We start from the raw sequence: 18,313 nt of genomic DNA, 5'->3' as shown, positions 1-18,313 counted from the left end.
CTGCGTGCCTGTAGACGAACCTATGCGGATGATAGGAAACCGACAAACTGTTCATTTTAATTGAGTGTTTGTTATAGAACTGCTCTATGGTATAGCGCCTATCCTACCAGGTAACTCATTAGACGGTCTATTAGAACTCGAGTTCCTATAGGGCGATTGTACAGAGCGGGCACGGCCCGAGGGAACCTTATTAGTCATACTACTTACGGCGTACCTTTCAAGGTTGGAAGTAACTAGTTAAGTTATAGCTATTTATTAGTTTAGCAAACTATGCATGCATGTCCAGAGGTTGGTTCATAAGTCAAGCCCACTTTAGCTGTAGCACCGAGGATAATATTTTCCAAACTAACCGAGTCTTTTTGGCTGTCCTCATTGTTGTTGATAGCCGATACTCAAGTAGTATTTAGTGCAATGTTATGGTCAACATGATTACAGGAGAAATACTATACGTAGTTCACAGTATATAAAAGACCTAAAGGAATTAAATTAAGCACAAAGGGGGAATAGCAAAAGCAGCAAATACCACCACACAAAAACACCAAACCAACGCAAAGAGCAAAAACAAAAACAGATAATAAGACACGATAAGTAACAAAAAACCCAATAGACCATCAAATCCAACACAAACACCAAGACCAACCAACGCCAACACTTATCCAACACCCATCAGATGATTGCCAACACCAAACCATATCAATCCAAACCCCTTCTATTTATGCCACTTCTTAAGCTTCTTCCCCTCCCCAACCCTAGCCCTCGGCGCACCACCTCCCTCCCTCCGATGCCAAGCATCCTGAGGCCAAACCCACCCCCTCACCCTCTTAGCATCCCTCCGCTCCCCAATCTGCGGCGGCGGGATCCAATCATCCTTCCCCTCAGGCAAGACCCGCTGCCGCGTCATTGCACCCGGCCCGCCGACGTTGAGGTGGGCGGATGGCTGGTGCGGTAATGGTTGGGATTTCGAGAGCATGAGTAGGAAATATAATGCTAGACTTGCTGTCATTGGTGTTGAGAGGGCCTGATCTTCTTCGGAGGTTTCGTCTGGGAAGTGGGAGTGGGATGATGATGGTGAAGAGGAGGAAGGAGACGAGGAAGAGAACGAACGCGCGCTGATGGGCGTTGCCAGTGCCGGCCCGTCACGGGAGAGCGTGTGTGCATGTGCGTGTGCATGAGTGCGCGGGTTAAAAGCAGCCGTCTTGAGTGGGATAGTAGCAGCAATCTCGAAGTATCCGAAATAAGGAACGTCATCGCCATCGTCGCAGCCAGCTCGAACGCAGACTAGTTCGATTTCTGTGATTATGAATCCGTACCGACAGGAGTGTTCGCGCATGCAGCGTTGCAGGTGGGCGAGGCCGTTGAGGTATTCGACGCGGCGGTGCGGTGCTTCATTGCGCATGCCTGTATTCCAGCGGTCGAAGCTCTTGACTATGCCGACTAACCGGCCGCGAGGGAGACCGGCGCTTGTCTGTTCCGTGTCTGAGGCGTAGTTTGCTAGGAAGTGCGGATGGCCGTGGTTTTTGTGGCCTGTGCTGCGGACGTCTGGCGCTGCGTAGAGCTGGAGATGGTCGGGCCCTTGGGAGACGGCTAGGGCAGCGTTGACGCGGGGCGCGTAGAGGTTTGTGATCATGTTCACTAGGGCGGGTTCGGATTCTGGGGCTAGGTGGGCGAAGGATACTGCCACTGGTGGAGTGAGCTCGGCTGGGATTTCGGTTTTCAGGAGCTGAATTAGTCGACTGTCTACTAGGTCGAAGGTTGCTAGCGAAAAGGAGGTCCAGTTTCGTAGGTTGCGGATGTCCCACCAGAAGTAGTCGTGCATGCCGCGAGTTGGGACTACGCTCACGTTGCGGACTAGGTTGATTGGTGGGATCGGCATTGTTAGGTAGGAGAGGAGGGTCGTTGAGTGTGGTGTTGGTGGTTCTTGGGGACTCAGCAGGGCTGGTGATGGCTGTGCGGAGGCCGGATGGAATTTGTATTGGGGGGTTGGCACTGTCAATGGGTGTGCGCATGTTGGGGTTTGCTGGGCCGCTGGTCTCTGGGAGTATGACGGGTAGACCACGATAGTCGGAGTGATTGGAGTGACCGGTGTGGTGGGAGTGGTTTGAGCATGCATCTGAGGCACATATTTAGGAAGCTCACGGTAGGTTGGATATCCAAATCGAGTCAAAGTGGCAGTGTCGACGCCAGATGCTGACACGGAGCGTGAGTGGCCACCGACAGCTTTGCGCTTGTGAGACGGGGTGATAGCCACAGGCGATGACAAGGTAGAGCAGGTGCCATGGGCCATTGGGGCCGGTGAAATAGGGGACGCCAATGTCAAGCGGTCGACAACATCCCGAATGTGACGGTTAGACCGAGTAGTTGTATAAGGGACAAAGCCAGGAGGGTTCCGTGTATTAGACAGAACCCGGCGGGAACGAAGAGGTCCGCCAGCAGACACTGGCTCGATGACAACATCCTGAGGTCTGATCTTTGGCAAGAGGGCCGGACCATGATGATGTCTGGTTGGCGAGGTGGTAGGACTAGTGTTGCCGGTGATAGTTGACCAAGGCGACGACTCGCTTGAGTAGACAGACGAGTTGGACTCATGGCGACTATGACCCGAGCCGGTGGACCCCTCAAGAGGAAGACGCGGCGGCGTTGTAGGCCGATAACGAGCGTACTGCACAGACATGATAGACAAGTAGTTGTCTAACTCGATCTTTGTCACAATAACAAACGAATGAGAGAGTGATGAGGATCAAATCATCAAGGCGAAGAGCTTGGATATTAAATGGTCTTCACAAGGTCTCAAACAGCCAAGCATGCATATAAAAAGATCGACTGACGAACTCTAGCCGATATAGAAAACATGAAACATGGAGAAGAGCCCCATTGTGACGCCTGCGGAGCTTCAGAATCTTTTTTTGGGATCCTAGTCTCCGATCAAGAGGGACGTTCACGCGATGAAACGCGAAACTGCCGACATTGTGCCTGAAAGACAGGCATGCCGCGCGAAGAAGCACTTGAAACTGCAGAGACGGAGGTTCCAGTCCGGTATAGTGCCGTTTCATCGGACAGTCGCGCGTCAAGATGTTGCTATATTTTGCACTTGGGTCAACTTCATTCTTCAGATGCCTTTCTTGGGTTAGTCTGCTGCAAGATCTGAGAGCAGTTCTAAATTCGGCAACAATTAAGTCGCATTTTGCAGGTAATTAGCGGACTTGTTGGTGACCCTCCCTGCTTCAGCACTCGCCGAGTCAGCGGCTAGGGAGTCCCAAGAAGCAACAGGATAAAAATAGCCTTTTGTCTGTGTGTGATTCAAGGGACCAAGGAGGGGAAACCGTTTGAGAAAGGTAATATGGGTAGATGCGCCAGTGGCCGAGCGTGATATCAAGGTCAGCGCCTACAGATGTACGTTGAGTCTCAAGTACGCGCCGATCGACGGCGTCACATTCGGTGATTGGACGATTTTTCGAAACAAGCAAAGAAACGTCCCATAATTAGCAATGATTAATGCAGTTGATCAGATCAATTTGTTCGTGCAAAAGAAGGGTAAAGGAGTAAATCAGGGAAATCGGGAATTGGGGTAAATCGCATAGGCGCGCAGGGACCCCTGACGTTTCAACCGAAGACAGTAACTTAGAAGATTGTATATTATTAACTTAATGTCCATTTTGATTATCTCATAACATTCATTGGTGGGGCCGAAAAATAAACCCAAATAGAAAATGAAAAATGCAAGGTTTCAAAACCTGCGTGGTCTAGGTAAACAAAACGCTTGGGGGAATCTCTCTGAACCGTCTAAACAAGGATCAAATCCAACGGCAAAGGCAATTGCAGAATCATGAAAAGCTTTTTAAGCCTTGATCTCGTACTTGCGGCGGAACATGTCATCCACCTCAGTCAGGTAGTACACACCGGAGCCGATGGTCTCGACGTTGCCGGCGGGCTTGAAGTCCTTCTTCAAGTGAGCGTGCTCACGGAGCTTGCACATGGCATCGTAGGCAGCAGGCTCGAGAACAGTGCGGGCATTGAGGCGGTTCTGGAGGTCCAGCTTCTCAACCATGTTGGAGACATCGCCAACAATCTTGGCGCTGAACATGGAGCTGGCAAGACCACTGCCGTAGCTGAACAAGCCAATGCGCTTGGGCTCCTTGGGGTCGAAAGTGACGTTGCTGAGCAGACTGGCCAGGCCGCCGTAGACGGTAGCAGTGTACATGTTGCCACACTGGGTGGCAACCTGGAGACCAGGGTTGACACGATCAGCGAAGCGCTTCTTGGTCAAGCCCATGAAAGTCTTCTCAACAGTCTTGTCGGACAGAGACTTCTCGTAGTCCAGATCGCGGAGCTCGGGGGCGACCTCGGCGAAAGCGGGGTGGGAGGGGTTGGCGAGGTAGTCGTTGTAGAGCATGCGAGCGTAGGACTTCTGGACCAGCTTGCAGGTGGGAGCGTGGAAGAGGATGTAGTCGAAACGGTCCAGAGGAGACAGGGACTCGTCAGCAACACCGTTGGTGCCGTTAGTCTGGGCCTTGAGGGTCTTCTCGCGGGCATCATAGGCCTTGTAGCAGGCATCGACGGCCTCGGTGTAGCACTTAAGGGAGAAGTGGCCATCGACGACGGGGTACTCGCTGGTGAGGTCGGGCTTATAAAAGTCGTAGGCGTGGGTGATGTAGGAAGCACGGAGACCGGGCTCGAAGACAATAGGGGCGTCAGGGCCAATGACCATGGCAACACAGCCAGCACCACCAGTGGGGCGAGCGGCACCAGCGGCGTACAGAGCAATATCACCGCACACCACAACGGCGTCACGGCCGTCCCAGGCGGAGGACTCGAGCCAGTTGATGCTGTTGAAAACAGCGTTGGTACCACCGTAGCAGGCGTTGACGGTGTCGACACCCTCAATGTTGGTGTTGCCGTGGGGAGCAAAGAGCTGCATCAGGACAGATTTGACGGACTTGGACTTGTCCAAGAGAGTCTCAGTGCCAACCTCGAGGCGGCCAACGGACTTGGGGTCGATGTTGTACTTGTTCATGAGGGAGGAGAGGGTGGTAAGGCACATGGAGTAGATGTCTATAAATCACGCTCGTTAGTTTCCTCGTTCTGTCTTCTTTGTCGGATGCCTGACATACCCTCGCGGTCATCACAGAAGCTCATCTTGGTCTGGCCAAGACCAATGGTGTACTTTCCAGCACTGACGCCATCGTACTTCTCGAGCTCGACCTGGTCGACGCACTGTGGAAAGATTAGTATCTCACCAGTAGTTCAATGGCAGCGTGAGCTCTTACCTGAGTAGGAAAGTAGACCTCAATGGCCTTGATACCAATGTTCTGGGGACGAGCAGCCATCGTGGGGTAGAACTGTGAACTTTTGAATAGCAAAGAGAAAGAAAAGGGAGGATGGTAAAAGGCAAAGGTGAATAAAGAGAACAGACCCCTGGACAAGCAGCTTAAATAAATAAAAGAGGGAAGCGTACAGTACTCGGATCTACAGTGTACGATCTGTCACCGTCAACTTTTTTCCCCTGAGTGGGGAGGATCGACCTTGGGTCTTCCTTTGGACCGGATACTTATAGATCTTTAGTACTGTGAATAGTGAACACTGTAGTTTAGTTGTTGTTAATGGAATATGTAGCAAGATATGAATAGGTATACACATTCACCAATTGTATATATTCACGATATTCACATGAGGGCAGTGTTTGGATGAATATTTGATCCCAGACGGATGGCAACGGTGTAGAACTCAGTCTTATCTCGGATCTACTTTGATCCGACTATATTGGTGGACACTAGAGATCCGCTTCCTTGTTGGCCGTGTACTTAAGCCCGGATACTCCGTAGTTTTATAGAAGGAAGTGGCATCATTCGGAAGTGCTCAGATCTCTGGCATCTATTATATGGGGCTATGGGTACCTATACTTATATTGGAGTATTGGGTATCTACCGTAATTTCAGTACTAACTTATACAGTATGGTTAGAATGGAGAACATAAGCCACATTGCTTTTCAGGTGCATTCGAATATCACCTAAATTATATATCACAATATAAGTTATATCTTACTCCTTTCTCCAGGTGGTGTTGCCAATGCTAACGCCAATGCCAATGCTTCGTAATGCCGAGCGTGGGTCACTCCGGGGGCGTCTGCCTGGATTCAATCTCTCCCTATCTCTTCTCTCCAATCTGGAAACTTGAATATAACCCCTAACGGCATCGGGAGGATGTCGGACGTCGCTCGTTTGCCATTTACTTCTAGATCATGATCGTCTTGATCTCCGCATTCGCGCTAAACACCTACCACTGCTCGCCGGAGCCCCGTACCATCCACCATGGGCGACGAGAAATATGATTATCAAGCCCAACCCATCCCCTCGTACGAAGAAGCCACCGGCCAACCCTCCTCCTCTCGATCCGACCTCGGCGAAGGAACAGATTTGGAACGACAGGGGCTTCTCGGTCGCGATCATGCCTCCACACGAGGCTATCACCCGCCGACGGTGGAATCGGCGCGCACCAGTCTCGATGACCTAGATTCCTCTGCCTCACACTCTGACCGGGGATCAACCGATGAGCTTCGACAGGAACTGGATCAGATGGACGTGGATGACTCCGCGTCTTCATCCTTGACTGGCCGTTCCCGTCTAGGCCATCGGTTCTCCAAGCAGCTATCGAGTCTGACCCGCACGCTATCCGCCATCCAACGACCCTTTCAGCGATATATGCCCAGTTTCCGCTTTACGATAAACCTGGGCGATGCACGCGCCCGTTTCAAGGACCAGGGCTGTATCATGATGCTACGGCTGTTCGCTCTTTTACTCGTAGTCGCCCTGGTCTATGTGTTCTTTATCGCGGATATCTTCAACATCAACAGTCGCATGGTCATGGGCACGTCGTACAGTTCGGCGTCAGTCGAGAACTTCATTCAGGGTCATATCAACGAGACGAACATTGCCGAGAACTTGCGCCGAGTCACCAACTACACTCATATTGCCGGGACAGAAGGCAGCTTCGTGCTATCACAATGGATTGAACAGGAGTTCCACAAAGCTGGATTCGATGTAGTCTCGCGGGAGGAGTTCCAGGTATACCTCAACTATCCACGCCAGGATGGCAGGAGGGTGGCGATTATTGATCCGCCCAATCTCGCTTGGGAGGCTAAACTCGAAGAGGACAACGCCAAAGACTTGGTCTTCCATGGGCATTCCAAGTCGGGCAATGTAACAGGGCCCCCTGGTGTATGCCAATTTTGGATCTCGAGATGATTTCAAGGCTCTTGCAGAGAAAGGAATCGAATTGAAAGGCTCAATCGCTCTTGTCCGTTATTACGGGACTGAAACCGATCGCGCTTTGAAAATCAAGGCCGCTGAGCTGGCCGGCGCGGCGGGCTGCATTATCTACTCCGATCCCTCTCAGGATGGATTCGTCAAGGGCCCGGCTTATCCCGAAGGCCGGTACATGCCCAGCGATGGCGTCCAGAGAGGCGGTGTCAGCATGATGTCGCAGGTTGTTGGAGATGTCCTCAGTCCTGGGTTTGCATCCACCCCGGGAGAAAAGCATCGTTTGTCTCCTGAGGAGAGCACTGGGTTACCTAAGATTCCCAGTCTCCCTCTCGCCTGGCGTGATGCCCAGCATCTTTTGCAGGGACTCAAGGGACACGGTTCCAAAGTACCAAAGGAATGGGTTGGAGGCGTGCCTGAAGTCAAAGAGTGGTGGACTGGAGATCAAAATTCTCCTGTCGTTCATCTGATGAACTTGCAGGATGAAGTCGAGCGACAACCTATCTACAATATCCATGGGAGAATCCTCGGTATGGATGAACGCGACAAGAAGATCATCGTTGGCAATCACCGCGACTCGTGGTGTATGGGTAGCGTCGACCCCGGAAGTGGCACTGCTGCTTTCCTAGAGGTTGTACGCGCCTTTGGTGAGCTGCTCACCTATGGGTGGCGCCCGCTTCGCACTATTGAGTTTGTCAGCTGGGATGGAGAGGAATATAACCTCATCGGCTCGACAGAGCATGTCGAGAATGAGATAGAGGAGCTGCGTGCCAATGCCTTCGCGTACTTGAATGTCGATGTCGGTGTCTCTGGCTCCAAATTCCGTGTCTCGGCGTCCCCCGTCTTCGAGCGCAGTGTGATGCAGATTCTTGGCCGTCTCTCGGATCCCTATGCGAATGCAACACTCAAAGATCTCTGGGAGCAAAGGGGCTCAAAGATTGAGCCACTTGGTGCTGGCAGTGACTATGTTGCATTCCAAGATATTGCAGGCACCTCAAGCATTGACTTTGGGTTCGAAGGTGAGGCTTATCCATACCATAGCTGCTACGAGTCATACGACTGGATGGTCCAAAATGCCGACCCCGACTTCCAATACCACAAAATCCTGGCTCAGTTCTGGGGGCTTCTTTTGCTTGACCTTTCAGAAAATCCCATGCTACCATTTGACGTGGAGGCTTACGGCAGCTCCGTGACTGGGTGGGTTAAGGACTTGGATGGATTCGCCAAATCAAAGAAGGCTGAGGTCAACATGGAGCCCATGTTCAAGGCCGCAGCTGAGCTCCAGGCCAACACTGCACGCTTCCAGTCCTGGAACAAGATCTGGCACGATACTGTGTGGGGTTTGGGTGGATATGAAAGCAATGTCATGGCCGTCCAGCGAGTGAACCACAACGCCCGAATGGCTAGTCTTGACACCAATCTGCTTGACCTGGACGAAGGTGGCGGTGTAAGTTGACTTCTCTCCTTAGTCTCACTCGTGACTATAGCTAATAAACCCAGGTCCCCAACCGCACACAATTTCGACACGTCATCTTCGGCCCAGAGCTGTGGTCCGGCTACGACGCGGCCCTCTTCCCTGCTATTGTGGATAGTATCAACACGGGAAATTGGACACTGACCCAATACTGGATCAACCGGGTCGCCAACACCATTCATACCGCCAGCGACAAGCTGCTTCACTAATGTATTTTACCTCAGCCCCTCTCGGCCTTCATTACTCTTTGCAATATCTCAGCCATGCCTGACGCCTCGGATTGCTTTCGTCATGTTCTATACAAGCACTGTACAGCCCGACCCCTTGTCGGGATGCCTCATACGCCTATACCAACCATGCATGTCAGCTCATACCGAATTTGGCGGATGTCACTTTTGTCGGTTCTATTGGTCGCTTTTCTTACATGTACCTATTTTCTCATCCTTGTCCCGAGGGATTGGCGTTCATATGGGAAGATATCACATTTCGTATTTAGCTTATTACGGTTTAGACCCAATTGCATTGTCTACTCTGTCCTTCAAGTGCACAGCATATCAGCCAATAGCCCTAATGTCTGCTGACACTACCTTCCCTCCTTCCAAAATCTCTTCCGGGGTATCATACATACATCCAAACAATTTACAGTCATACACTAGGCAACCCAGACTCAATTCCCCCCAAAAAAGGATGATCCGCCAAACACTGCCAAAAGCCCGCCTCAAAATCCCACAAATCAACCCCTAAACCCCCAGCCCACTCATCATCACCCCCTCCCCAACACCACCAACACCCTCACCACCCCCAACCCCAGAATCTGCCCCCGAATCCAAAAACCGCTGAATAGTCCGCGTAGCCTTCTCAAGCAACGCGAAATTTGGATCACCCGGCCGAACAATAGTCCCAATCTGCACCTCAGCAACAAAAACACTAAGATCCTGCACAGCGCGCGTGCGCGCAGATCTAGAAATACACTGCTTCAGCATGGCGAGTAACATAATCCCCGCAGCGGGGAGGCCGTAGTACGCCACTTTCCAGATTAAGCCTGTGCCGGAGTTTGTAAGTTGGTCGCGTAGCAGAATGATCTCAACGACGAGTGTGAGCATCTGCCCTGCTGTGGAGATTATTGATGCTGAGGGTTCTGTTGGTGATTTAAGGAGGAGGAGGCTGTGTAGGAAGAGGACGTGGAGGTGGTGGAGGCGGACGCTTGCTATGAAGTCTCGTTCGAAGGGGGATTGCGTGCATTGTTTTAGGCTGGTTTCTAGGCGGAAGTGGTGCGGAAGGGATTGCCATTGGGTTGCTGCTTGGGTTTGGATTATGCTGTGGTGGTTTTTAGTTTAGGCTCAGGTTTCTTCTGGGAGATGATAGATGAGGGGTGACGGTTTTCTTACCTCGCCCGCTGTGCGCATCCTGGGTCATGCTTGTCTTGAAGTAACTCCCATATCTCCTCTTTGAGTGAAGCACACAGTGCTGACCAGCGCGTGTCAGCTCCGTATCCGGCTTCTGCGTCGACTGACCACTCTAGTGAGTTTTGGGCGTTTCGGCATGATGGGATTTGGAAATGGCAGAAACGTTTGTTCATTCGTGGTGGGCGGCCGAGGAAGATTGCTATGTTCTTGTCTGCGGAGTAGATTCGTGCGAATGCGGTTTTGCGGAGTTCCTTGAGGAACTTTGGTATGCCTGGTTTTGCTTCTATGTTTTCGTGGTAGCCCAGGGCGAAAGTTGAGGATATTGCGTCGCCTAGTTTGCGCCAGGAGTGGTAGCCTTGACGTGTGTTAGTCGGTTGTACATGTTTAGGATCTGAGTGGGTTTGTGCTTGCTTTGGTCTCCATCGACGTAAGAGTGGACGATGAAGTTCTCGTATTGCATTATCAGTTGAAGGTCGTTTAGACAGTCCAGTGAGAGGGATATCTCCAATGCGAGGTCGCAGAGTTTCGTGCATAATCGTCTGAGGGTATACTGTTCTTGCTCGGTGGTATATAGAGAAGGAAAGAAAGCAATGTCGATGGTAGCCCGGGTGACAGCCGCGAAAAAAATGCCCAGGGTTTCCCAGCGAGAATTGTGATCTAACAACTGGGCTGAAAAACTAGCGAGGTCGGAAGTTTCATCGAATTGCAACGGCTGGGCTGAATTATGCAAGAGACGTCTTGCATAGACTAAATGCCAGTTCTCGTCATGATATGTGAACAGTTGGCTCACACTCTGGGTGCATTGCGCGACGAAAGGCTCTGCTAGTGCTAGATTGGCTCCTTTGGCTAGCCAGAACATGACGAGGTCTCTCATGGCGGGTAGGTTGTATGTCGTTAGAAGGTGTTTGAGAACATCTGCACCTTGTAGCACCAGATGGTTGTCGCCAAATAAGCTCGAGTTTAAGGCTTCTGGTATAGCCTGGTGAGCTCCAGTGTGGTCTCCGTCCGGAGTGATGTGCTTGAAGATGGCGGCATGGCTGGACGACCCAAGATACCCTGGGTTCGGATATGGATTGCGCCTTGGATTAAAGGATGGTGATTCATCTGAACCGAGGCTGTGGTATAGTTAGTCAATCGGAAGTCAATCAAGTCCAGTATAAAACTCACCTATGCTTCTCAGCCCTCTTCCGCTTAAAGGGCGTGGTTCTGTAAATACATATCCCCTTTGTGGTACTGCATCGCGTACAAACAGGCTGTTTATGATCGCAAGCCAATTTAGCCTTTCTACAGGCCTCACAGGCAGCCAGACGCGACGACATGAGGTTGGAGTACAAGTAAAGTCCGAGTAAAAGTTGGAGCGGCTAACGGCGGAGTAATCGGAGAGTCGGCGTATTGATAAGATGCGGGGAGAGAACATCTATAAATACGGAGTACTGCCGGACCCTTTCAACTTCACCACAACACTCTCATCATGGCTCAAGATACGATCAAGCTCGGAGATTACCTCTTCACTCGACTCCGCCAGCTGGGCGTCGAGTCAATGTTCGGCGTGCCTGGCGATTATAACCTCCGCCTGCTGGATTTCGTCACTCCGGCTGGCCTGCACTGGGTGGGTAACTGCAATGAGCTCAACGCTGCCTACGCGGCAGATGGATATGGCCGCATCAAGGGCCTGGCCGCTTTGGTCACTACCTACGGTGTCGGCGAGTTGTCCGCTTTGAATGGTATTGCTGGTGCTTATGCCGAGAACACGCCTGTCGTGCACATCGTCGGAACGCCCCCGCGCCCGCTTCAGGACGCGCGCACGTTTATGCACCATACCTTCTCCGATGGAGATTACCGTCGTTTTGCTGCTATGTCGATACATATCACTGCTGCCCAATCCCGCATCGTTGATTCCACAACGGCACCGGAGAAGATCGACTGGATCTTGCAGCAGGCATTGATCCACAACAAGCCTGTTTACCTTGAAGTCCCGGATGATATGCCTGATGTGCTGGTATCGGCTGCAAACTTGAAAACGAAGATCACTGTTCCAGCTCCTCCATGCTCGGCTCAGGAGCCTCAAGTACTAGCTCAAATCTTGGAGCGAATCTACCAAGCTGAGCGTCCCTTCATCTTGGTAGACGGAGAAAGCACAGGCCTCGGCATTGTCAACCAGCTCGATGCTCTGATCAAGGCAACTGGATGGCCAACCTGGACATCCGTCTACGGCAAGGGCCTAGCCGACGAGCAACTCCCCAATGTCTACGGCCTGTACGCAGGAGGGTTCGGCGACGATGCCGCAAAGGCATACTTTGAAGAAGCAGACCTAGTCCTGACATTCGGTCCACACTACAGCGACACCAACAGCTACTTCTACACAACAGTGCCGAAGCCTAAAGTGGCAATCACATTCTCAGGAAGCAACATCCAAATAAAAGACGAGACATTCCGCGACATGTCAGCACGTAACATCCTCTCGCGCATCCTCGAGAACCTCGATTCAACGAAACTAGTCAAATTAACCGGCCCCCCAAAGACCAAGCTCACAATCGACACCAACACCCCAGACACAGATGCACTAGTCCAAACCAACTTCTACCCACTAGTGAACCCGCTCTTCAAAGAAGGCGACATAATCCTCACAGAAACCGGCACAGCAGCTCACGGCGGGCGAAACTTCACTCTACCCAGCAAATCCCGCCTCTTCGGCGCTGTAACATGGCTCTCTATCGGCTTCATGCTCCCAGCAACACTAGGCACAGCCCTAGCCCAGCGCGAGCAAAACGCAAACACAATCAGAAAAGCACAGACAATTCTCTTCATCGGCGATGGAAGCCTCCAAATGACCGCGCAGGAAATCAGCGTCATGATCCGGGAGAAGCTCAACATTGTTATTTTCATTATTAATAACGATGGCTACACTATCGAGCGGGTTATCCACGGCCGCAAGCAGGCGTACAATGATGTTCCGTTCTGGAGACATGCGCATGCGCTTACTTATTTCGGGGCTGAGGAGGAGCATGCGGCTGCGAATACGTTCCAGGCACGTACTGTTGGTGAGTTGAAGGGGTTTTGGCTGATGAGCGGATTTCGAATGGGAGTGGGGTGCGCCTTGTGGAGGTATTTATGGACAGGGAGGATGTTCAGGGGGCTTTGCTCTATTTGTTAAATAAGCAGCTTGCTCAAGAGAAGGTTGATGAAGAGGAGAAGGAGAAGGGACAGAAGTAGGGATGGATTTTCTGCTTTTGTCTTGCTCTCTCTTTCTAGTTGGAACTACTTAGAAATCTAGATTGTATCTACGTCTTAATGCATTCATGGAAATATCATTTGTTAATGGTTAATTGTATCTTACTATGATTAGGGCATATCACTAGTCCCACAGAAGAAGAAAAACACCCAGGAAAAAGAAAGAAGAAAAAAACCAGGCTATTTGAACGCCTATTCCCTATGCTCCAGAGCCGCCATGCACACCAGATGAGGCGTGAAACTAGAATAAATGAAAAAAAAAAAAAAAAAAAAAAAGGTAGAACCAGATAGTGAAGGGAAAAAGACATCTGCCTGAACATGTCACGAGACTTCTATCAATGGTCCGTCGCTGTGTGGAGAGGCTGGTTCTCTCATGTTGCATTCGGTTTATTTGCGGAAGCTTTCAACGCCTAGTGTTGGGGTTTCCACCACGCGATCAGTGGGGACGCCTTCATCACGTCGGCGGGCGAAGAAGCTGTCACATTCCGAAACTATGTGTGCCCATTCTGCAAGGGCACGGCCTGCATATTTGCTAGGCACGAGGTGGTCGTGGGAAGGTTGAGAAGGGAGTTCGGGTAGAGGGGAGTTTTTAGTGGTTGGTGTTCTTGGCCATGTGTCAGAGGTGGGTTGTGTGGGTGTTTCATCGGGGTTTATGGGGTCCTCCGGGTCCTCTGGTGTCGTTGTCTCGCTTTCGATGTCCGATGGAGATCGGTTCTCGGATGCTGTGTCATAGTCTGACTTTGAAGGAGACCGCCGGTGCTCGACGTGCAATTGAGAGGCCACGGGGAGACAGGGGGTGAAGAGGCGTTTGTTCTTGGTAGGCCATTGAGGCCGATCCATCCATTCCAAGGAGAACTTGAAAAAGAATGGCTGATGCGGAGTCTTAGGGCGGACAAGCTCGTCCACGCTATTGGTTGGAGTCTGCTCATGATCATCCATACACTTGCTATCAGATACTATGGTCAGATCTGTGCCATTGGTCTCAGAGTCTTCAGAGCTCCTGCTACTTAGATCACCATCACCAGAACGTGTGTTGGAGGAACTGCCAAACATGGCCTTGAGAAGGCCCCATCGTTTTTGGCGGGTTGGCCATCTCCGTTCTGCGAGTCCGAAGATCCACTTCGTCGGTGTGACATGACCTGATTAGAAGGAACCGGTGGAACGACTCGGTCAAAGCTAACGAATAGATTGGCCGGAGAGAGTTGGTTGTCACATCGAATGATGATAATTCTTCGTCCTGGGGCCGGTGTGCAGGGGGCAGAAGATAGAGGAGCGGTCATTCCCTCTTCCGCCTTGGATTGAAACCCAATGTAATACTCCCAAACCCGCAAGAGTCGGTCTGAAAGAGTCTCATATATCATCGAATCAAGTGACGACGGATCTGTATTGAACCGTCCAACCCGCCAGCACAACAGACGGTGGAAATACGCTCGAACCATTGGACTCCAGTGGTTGAAATAGTGATAGAATATCGGTTCGTGTAACAAAAAGTCCAGACATAGAGATGCTTTCCTTTCTTCCGTCGCGGTCCATGTACCCCAGACACAGTAGAGGAACGAGAACACTCGGACCTCGGTGAGCGAGTTGTGGCTCTGCATCATTTGTCGACAGACTTCAAGCCAGAAGCTCCAATCAAACAAGTCCGTCTCGATTGACTGAGCATAGCGTGTGATTATTGGAATGATCTCCTCCAGGAAATCACACAGCAAGAAACACGCATTATGGTCAAAGAGGGACATTTTCTGCGCAGTAGCTTTAATGATACCGCAGAAGGATTCGGCAAAGAACAATCTGGCACGATTCGGTTCCGCGGATTGTTCTGACAGGAAATCCCGGAGTAGAATAATCAAACGATTCTCTGCCATCGACCGATGACTGTTGCTGCCACTCCGAAGATGGTGAGTGGAAGCCGAAGCATCTGGTGACTCGATGAAATCATCAAATGTGATCGCTGCAGCGGAATGTGGATCAGGTGCTTGCTGTGCCGACTGCTTGTAGATCGTGTCTTCTAGGACAAAAAGAAGCTGTGCATGAACCAGCAATAACCCAGGTGCCAGAATCCGCTTGCCTTTTTCGGTTTCCGGGGGCAAGTACTCGGCATACAAGATATGAATGTACTTAACAAATACAAAGAACAAATCCGTGTCACGCCCAGCCCAACGTGATACCCATGGGCGATTCCAGGTAATACCAGTGGTGTTCAATGGCGCTTCTGGCTTCTGTCGTAGATACCGCAACAGGGGTGCTTGTGAGTGGAAGGCGAGAGGACGAAGTGCAGGCGGGAAGCATAGGGCAAGTTCTTGGGTGTATGCAGGCGTGTTTTCTGTTCGAGATCCGGCCGATTCTACCAGAATCCGTCGAAACATACCAGGAGGAGTGCACCACAACCGAACCAAGATATCCGGGACTCCGGGGCAGAAGAAAAAGGCGTACGCGCAAGCCTTTCCGCAGAATGCCACCAAACTTGCTGGCGCATGTCTCATAGACATTCGTTCAACCACAAATGCCATCTGGGACAGCAAGTTTTGAATAAAGATATTACGAATGTTGTGGTGGATCGATTCAACCAGGAATTCCGATCCTGATGAGGCCGAAGCGTCAGACGTTTCCGACACTGAAGTTGACGCATACTTCAACGAATCTGTAGGCCCGCTGCTTTGCCGTGCCATGGGAAATGGGATGCGCCATTCCGGTCGAGTCATGATGCCCACCACAGCCTCAAGAAACACCGGTCTGTCTGTCCCTGAAATCGACTGATTATGCTTGCCATTGAGCATCTCCAGCATTCCAATCCACCATTTGTTGAGAATATTGACTCGCCGGTCCAAGTCCTCTGGCCGGAGGTTCTTGCAGGACGCGTGTAGATGATGACGACCGAGGAAAGGGAGGAGTGAAGACCGGATAACGTTCGCTTTCAAGGAGCTCGATTTGGATTGGAACCTGAGATATGGTCAGTAATAGCAGCAAAAAGTACGCTGGCTTACGTACTTCTGGTAGTCCGCCTCCAATCCACGAAAGACACCCCAGAGCTCATCCTTTTTCCGTGAGGAGTCCCCGCCGCTGTTCGCATACGCCGCAGCCGTTTCTGCGGCCCCCTTTGGCATCGGTGGTAAAACCGGTGTAGAAACTGAGAGTGACGTTGTGAACTTTTCGAACGATGACTTGTGTTGTAGAGAATTCCCCAAGGGGCTGCTAGGAGAGCCAGGGCTGTCTTCAGGGCCCTTGGCCACTACAGCCACCATGGGGCGACGCGGGCGTTTGTAGAGAATCGTTCGCCTGCGGGAGGGCTGTGACGGGTCATCGTCTGTTTTTCGGCCGGATCGAGTCGGAGATTGTTCTTGTTGCTTGGATCGTTTGGCCGATGGAGAAGGGGAACGAGAGGAAGAGCCCCAGGGTTTCCTCGCCAGGCTGACTATCCTCCCAGACATTGAACGGCTCTTCGAGGGCCGCACAGCAGGCTCTGGAGCCTTCGTTTCCGGCACATGCGGTTCTGAATCCTTCAAGTCCTCTGATGACGACAATGTGAAACGTGAGACGGTGGCTGGCTTGTCCTTGGAGCGCTGAGAGGTCCGCCGAAGGATGTCTTTCCCCGCAGCCACACTTTCCTTGGTTGGCGATTTGGACAACGCTGGCACAGCATAGTCGGAAAATGTGCGTCTCAGGCTGGGTTCTGTCGTTGTCTGGCTTGGAAGGTCGGTATAGCTGGCAGCACGAGAGAGCTCGGGGGTCTGGTCATCGGCGAAGCTGGGTGTCGGTGTCGGTGTCTCGGGAGAGGGCGAAGACATTGTCTTGGGGGAGAAATGGGTGATGGAGAGTTATAAGGTGGTCATTTCCCCTTGGATCGGCGGAAGCTCGGCGTAGAAGAGACCAGCTCCTCTGTGCACATGTATTCCGAAGTAGTCAGGTGTACATAGGGCAAACAAAATACAAAGACAGGGGGTGAGAAGAAGGCTGTCAAATATTAGGTAGATCTATGCGCTTAGAAGGGCGCCACTCCGATTGAGCAACGGATCGGCGGTTATGAGAATCTCCCCAAGGCAGGGTCCGAGTTGGGGAAGTGAGGGAGGGAAGAGGTCCAAGGGAGGAAGTTAAGAGATATAAGTCAAACCGGGCACCTCTTACCACATATAATTCTGTATTATTCATATCTCTTAGATTAACCCGTTCCATTTAGAGTGAGACAACTCGAGTTTTCTACTCCACTTTCCCCGTCAGCTCGAGTCCTCGGTGCAGTTGACTTTCAGCCCCAATTGCAAGGTATCTACAGGCGATAAGCCAATTGCATCTTCTCCGGAAGATAAAATGGCATAATCCACCGAGTGGTGTTGTACTCTTCTGCTCGTATCCCATTCTTCCTACGTGTACAGGAATGTTCTAGGAATGTTGCCTCTCATACATCATCCGCCACTATTACTTTATATCTGTCCCGCATTCTCGACATGTCATGTTTTGCGTGGCCTTGCCTTGAAATCGAATTGTCCACCAGATTCGAGGCATGTTGTTGGTGTATCGATCTATACGCCGTACTCCCGATGTCTCTGCTCAGGGTCTGAACCGTAAGACGCTTAAATAGAGCCTGATACGTGGCGCGGATATGCCATACTTTATTTTTTGGCCCTTCAGATGTATCAACTCGATTCCAGGTACAAGTGCCATGCCGACACTCCATGGATCACATTGCACAAGCCCTTGGCCAATGTGTTCATGACGCCCCCTGCTTGGGAAAGAACCGAACAAGTTTAATGGTTTAATAGCGTCTGCGGAGACTATTCTAGTGCAATAGTTTTGTAATAGTCTTGTTTTTTTGCTCTTGGACATCTCTTGATGTCCAGCCTTCCCGGTCGATCCCCGCAGGGATATCGCTGGATATCAACTTGGGGACGGGACACACTTGCCTCTGAGAGGTGTTCCACAGGAATGTGGAGAGCTGACACGTCAGATCAAGCGC

General features: G+C 51.3%; 6 protein-coding genes across 6 annotated transcripts; 2 read left to right on the top strand and 4 right to left on the bottom strand.

Moving 5' to 3' along the window:
• Positions 1-709: 709 nt before the first annotated feature.
• On the bottom strand, positions 710-2,671 carry N7446_002481 (uncharacterized protein; the record flags this gene model as incomplete). The annotated part of the gene is made up of 1 exon (XM_058511230.1): positions 710-2,671. One exon carries the CDS (start codon positions 2,669-2,671, stop codon positions 710-712), a length of 1,962 nt encoding a protein of 653 aa, XP_058376766.1.
• Positions 2,672-3,835: 1,164 nt separating this feature from the next.
• erg13 (hydroxymethylglutaryl-CoA synthase) lies at positions 3,836-5,324 on the bottom strand (the record flags this gene model as incomplete). The annotated part of the gene is made up of 3 exons (XM_058511229.1): positions 3,836-5,049; positions 5,109-5,211; positions 5,265-5,324. 3 exons carry the CDS (start codon positions 5,322-5,324, stop codon positions 3,836-3,838), a joined length of 1,377 nt encoding a protein of 458 aa, XP_058376765.1.
• A 982-nt stretch (positions 5,325-6,306) lies between these two features.
• Positions 6,307-8,937, top strand: N7446_002479 (M28 family metallopeptidase; the record flags this gene model as incomplete). Its single annotated transcript, XM_058511228.1, has 3 exons — positions 6,307-7,194; positions 7,247-8,701; positions 8,755-8,937. The coding sequence occupies 3 exons, from the start codon at positions 6,307-6,309 to the stop codon at positions 8,935-8,937; spliced, it is 2,526 nt and encodes an 841-aa protein (XP_058376764.1).
• A 531-nt stretch (positions 8,938-9,468) lies between these two features.
• Positions 9,469-11,453, bottom strand: N7446_002478 (uncharacterized protein; the record flags this gene model as incomplete). Its single annotated transcript, XM_058511227.1, has 4 exons — positions 9,469-10,045; positions 10,117-10,489; positions 10,546-11,249; positions 11,302-11,453. The coding sequence occupies 4 exons, from the start codon at positions 11,451-11,453 to the stop codon at positions 9,469-9,471; spliced, it is 1,806 nt and encodes a 601-aa protein (XP_058376763.1).
• Positions 11,454-11,605: 152 nt separating this feature from the next.
• N7446_002477 (alpha-keto acid decarboxylase family protein) lies at positions 11,606-13,347 on the top strand (the record flags this gene model as incomplete). The annotated part of the gene is made up of 2 exons (XM_058511226.1): positions 11,606-13,224; positions 13,254-13,347. The coding sequence occupies 2 exons, from the start codon at positions 11,606-11,608 to the stop codon at positions 13,345-13,347; spliced, it is 1,713 nt and encodes a 570-aa protein (XP_058376762.1).
• A 405-nt stretch (positions 13,348-13,752) lies between these two features.
• On the bottom strand, positions 13,753-17,212 carry N7446_002476 (DUF1765 domain-containing protein; the record flags this gene model as incomplete). The annotated part of the gene is made up of 3 exons (XM_058511225.1): positions 16,354-17,212; positions 14,486-16,305; positions 13,753-14,465 (listed from the first exon to the last, which is right to left on the bottom strand). The coding sequence occupies exons 1-3, from the start codon at positions 17,148-17,150 to the stop codon at positions 13,753-13,755; spliced, it is 3,330 nt and encodes a 1,109-aa protein (XP_058376761.1). The 5' UTR covers positions 17,151-17,212.
• Positions 17,213-18,313: the final 1,101 nt, after the last annotated feature.

The sequence above is a fragment of the Penicillium canescens genome (genome assembly GCF_028828765.1).
Source record: "Penicillium canescens strain IBT 15451 chromosome Unknown utg000002l_segment0_segment0, whole genome shotgun sequence".
In the NCBI taxonomy this organism is placed as follows: Eukaryota; Fungi; Ascomycota; class Eurotiomycetes; order Eurotiales; family Aspergillaceae; genus Penicillium; species Penicillium canescens.
This window is presented reverse-complemented; position numbering and strand designations above follow the sequence as displayed.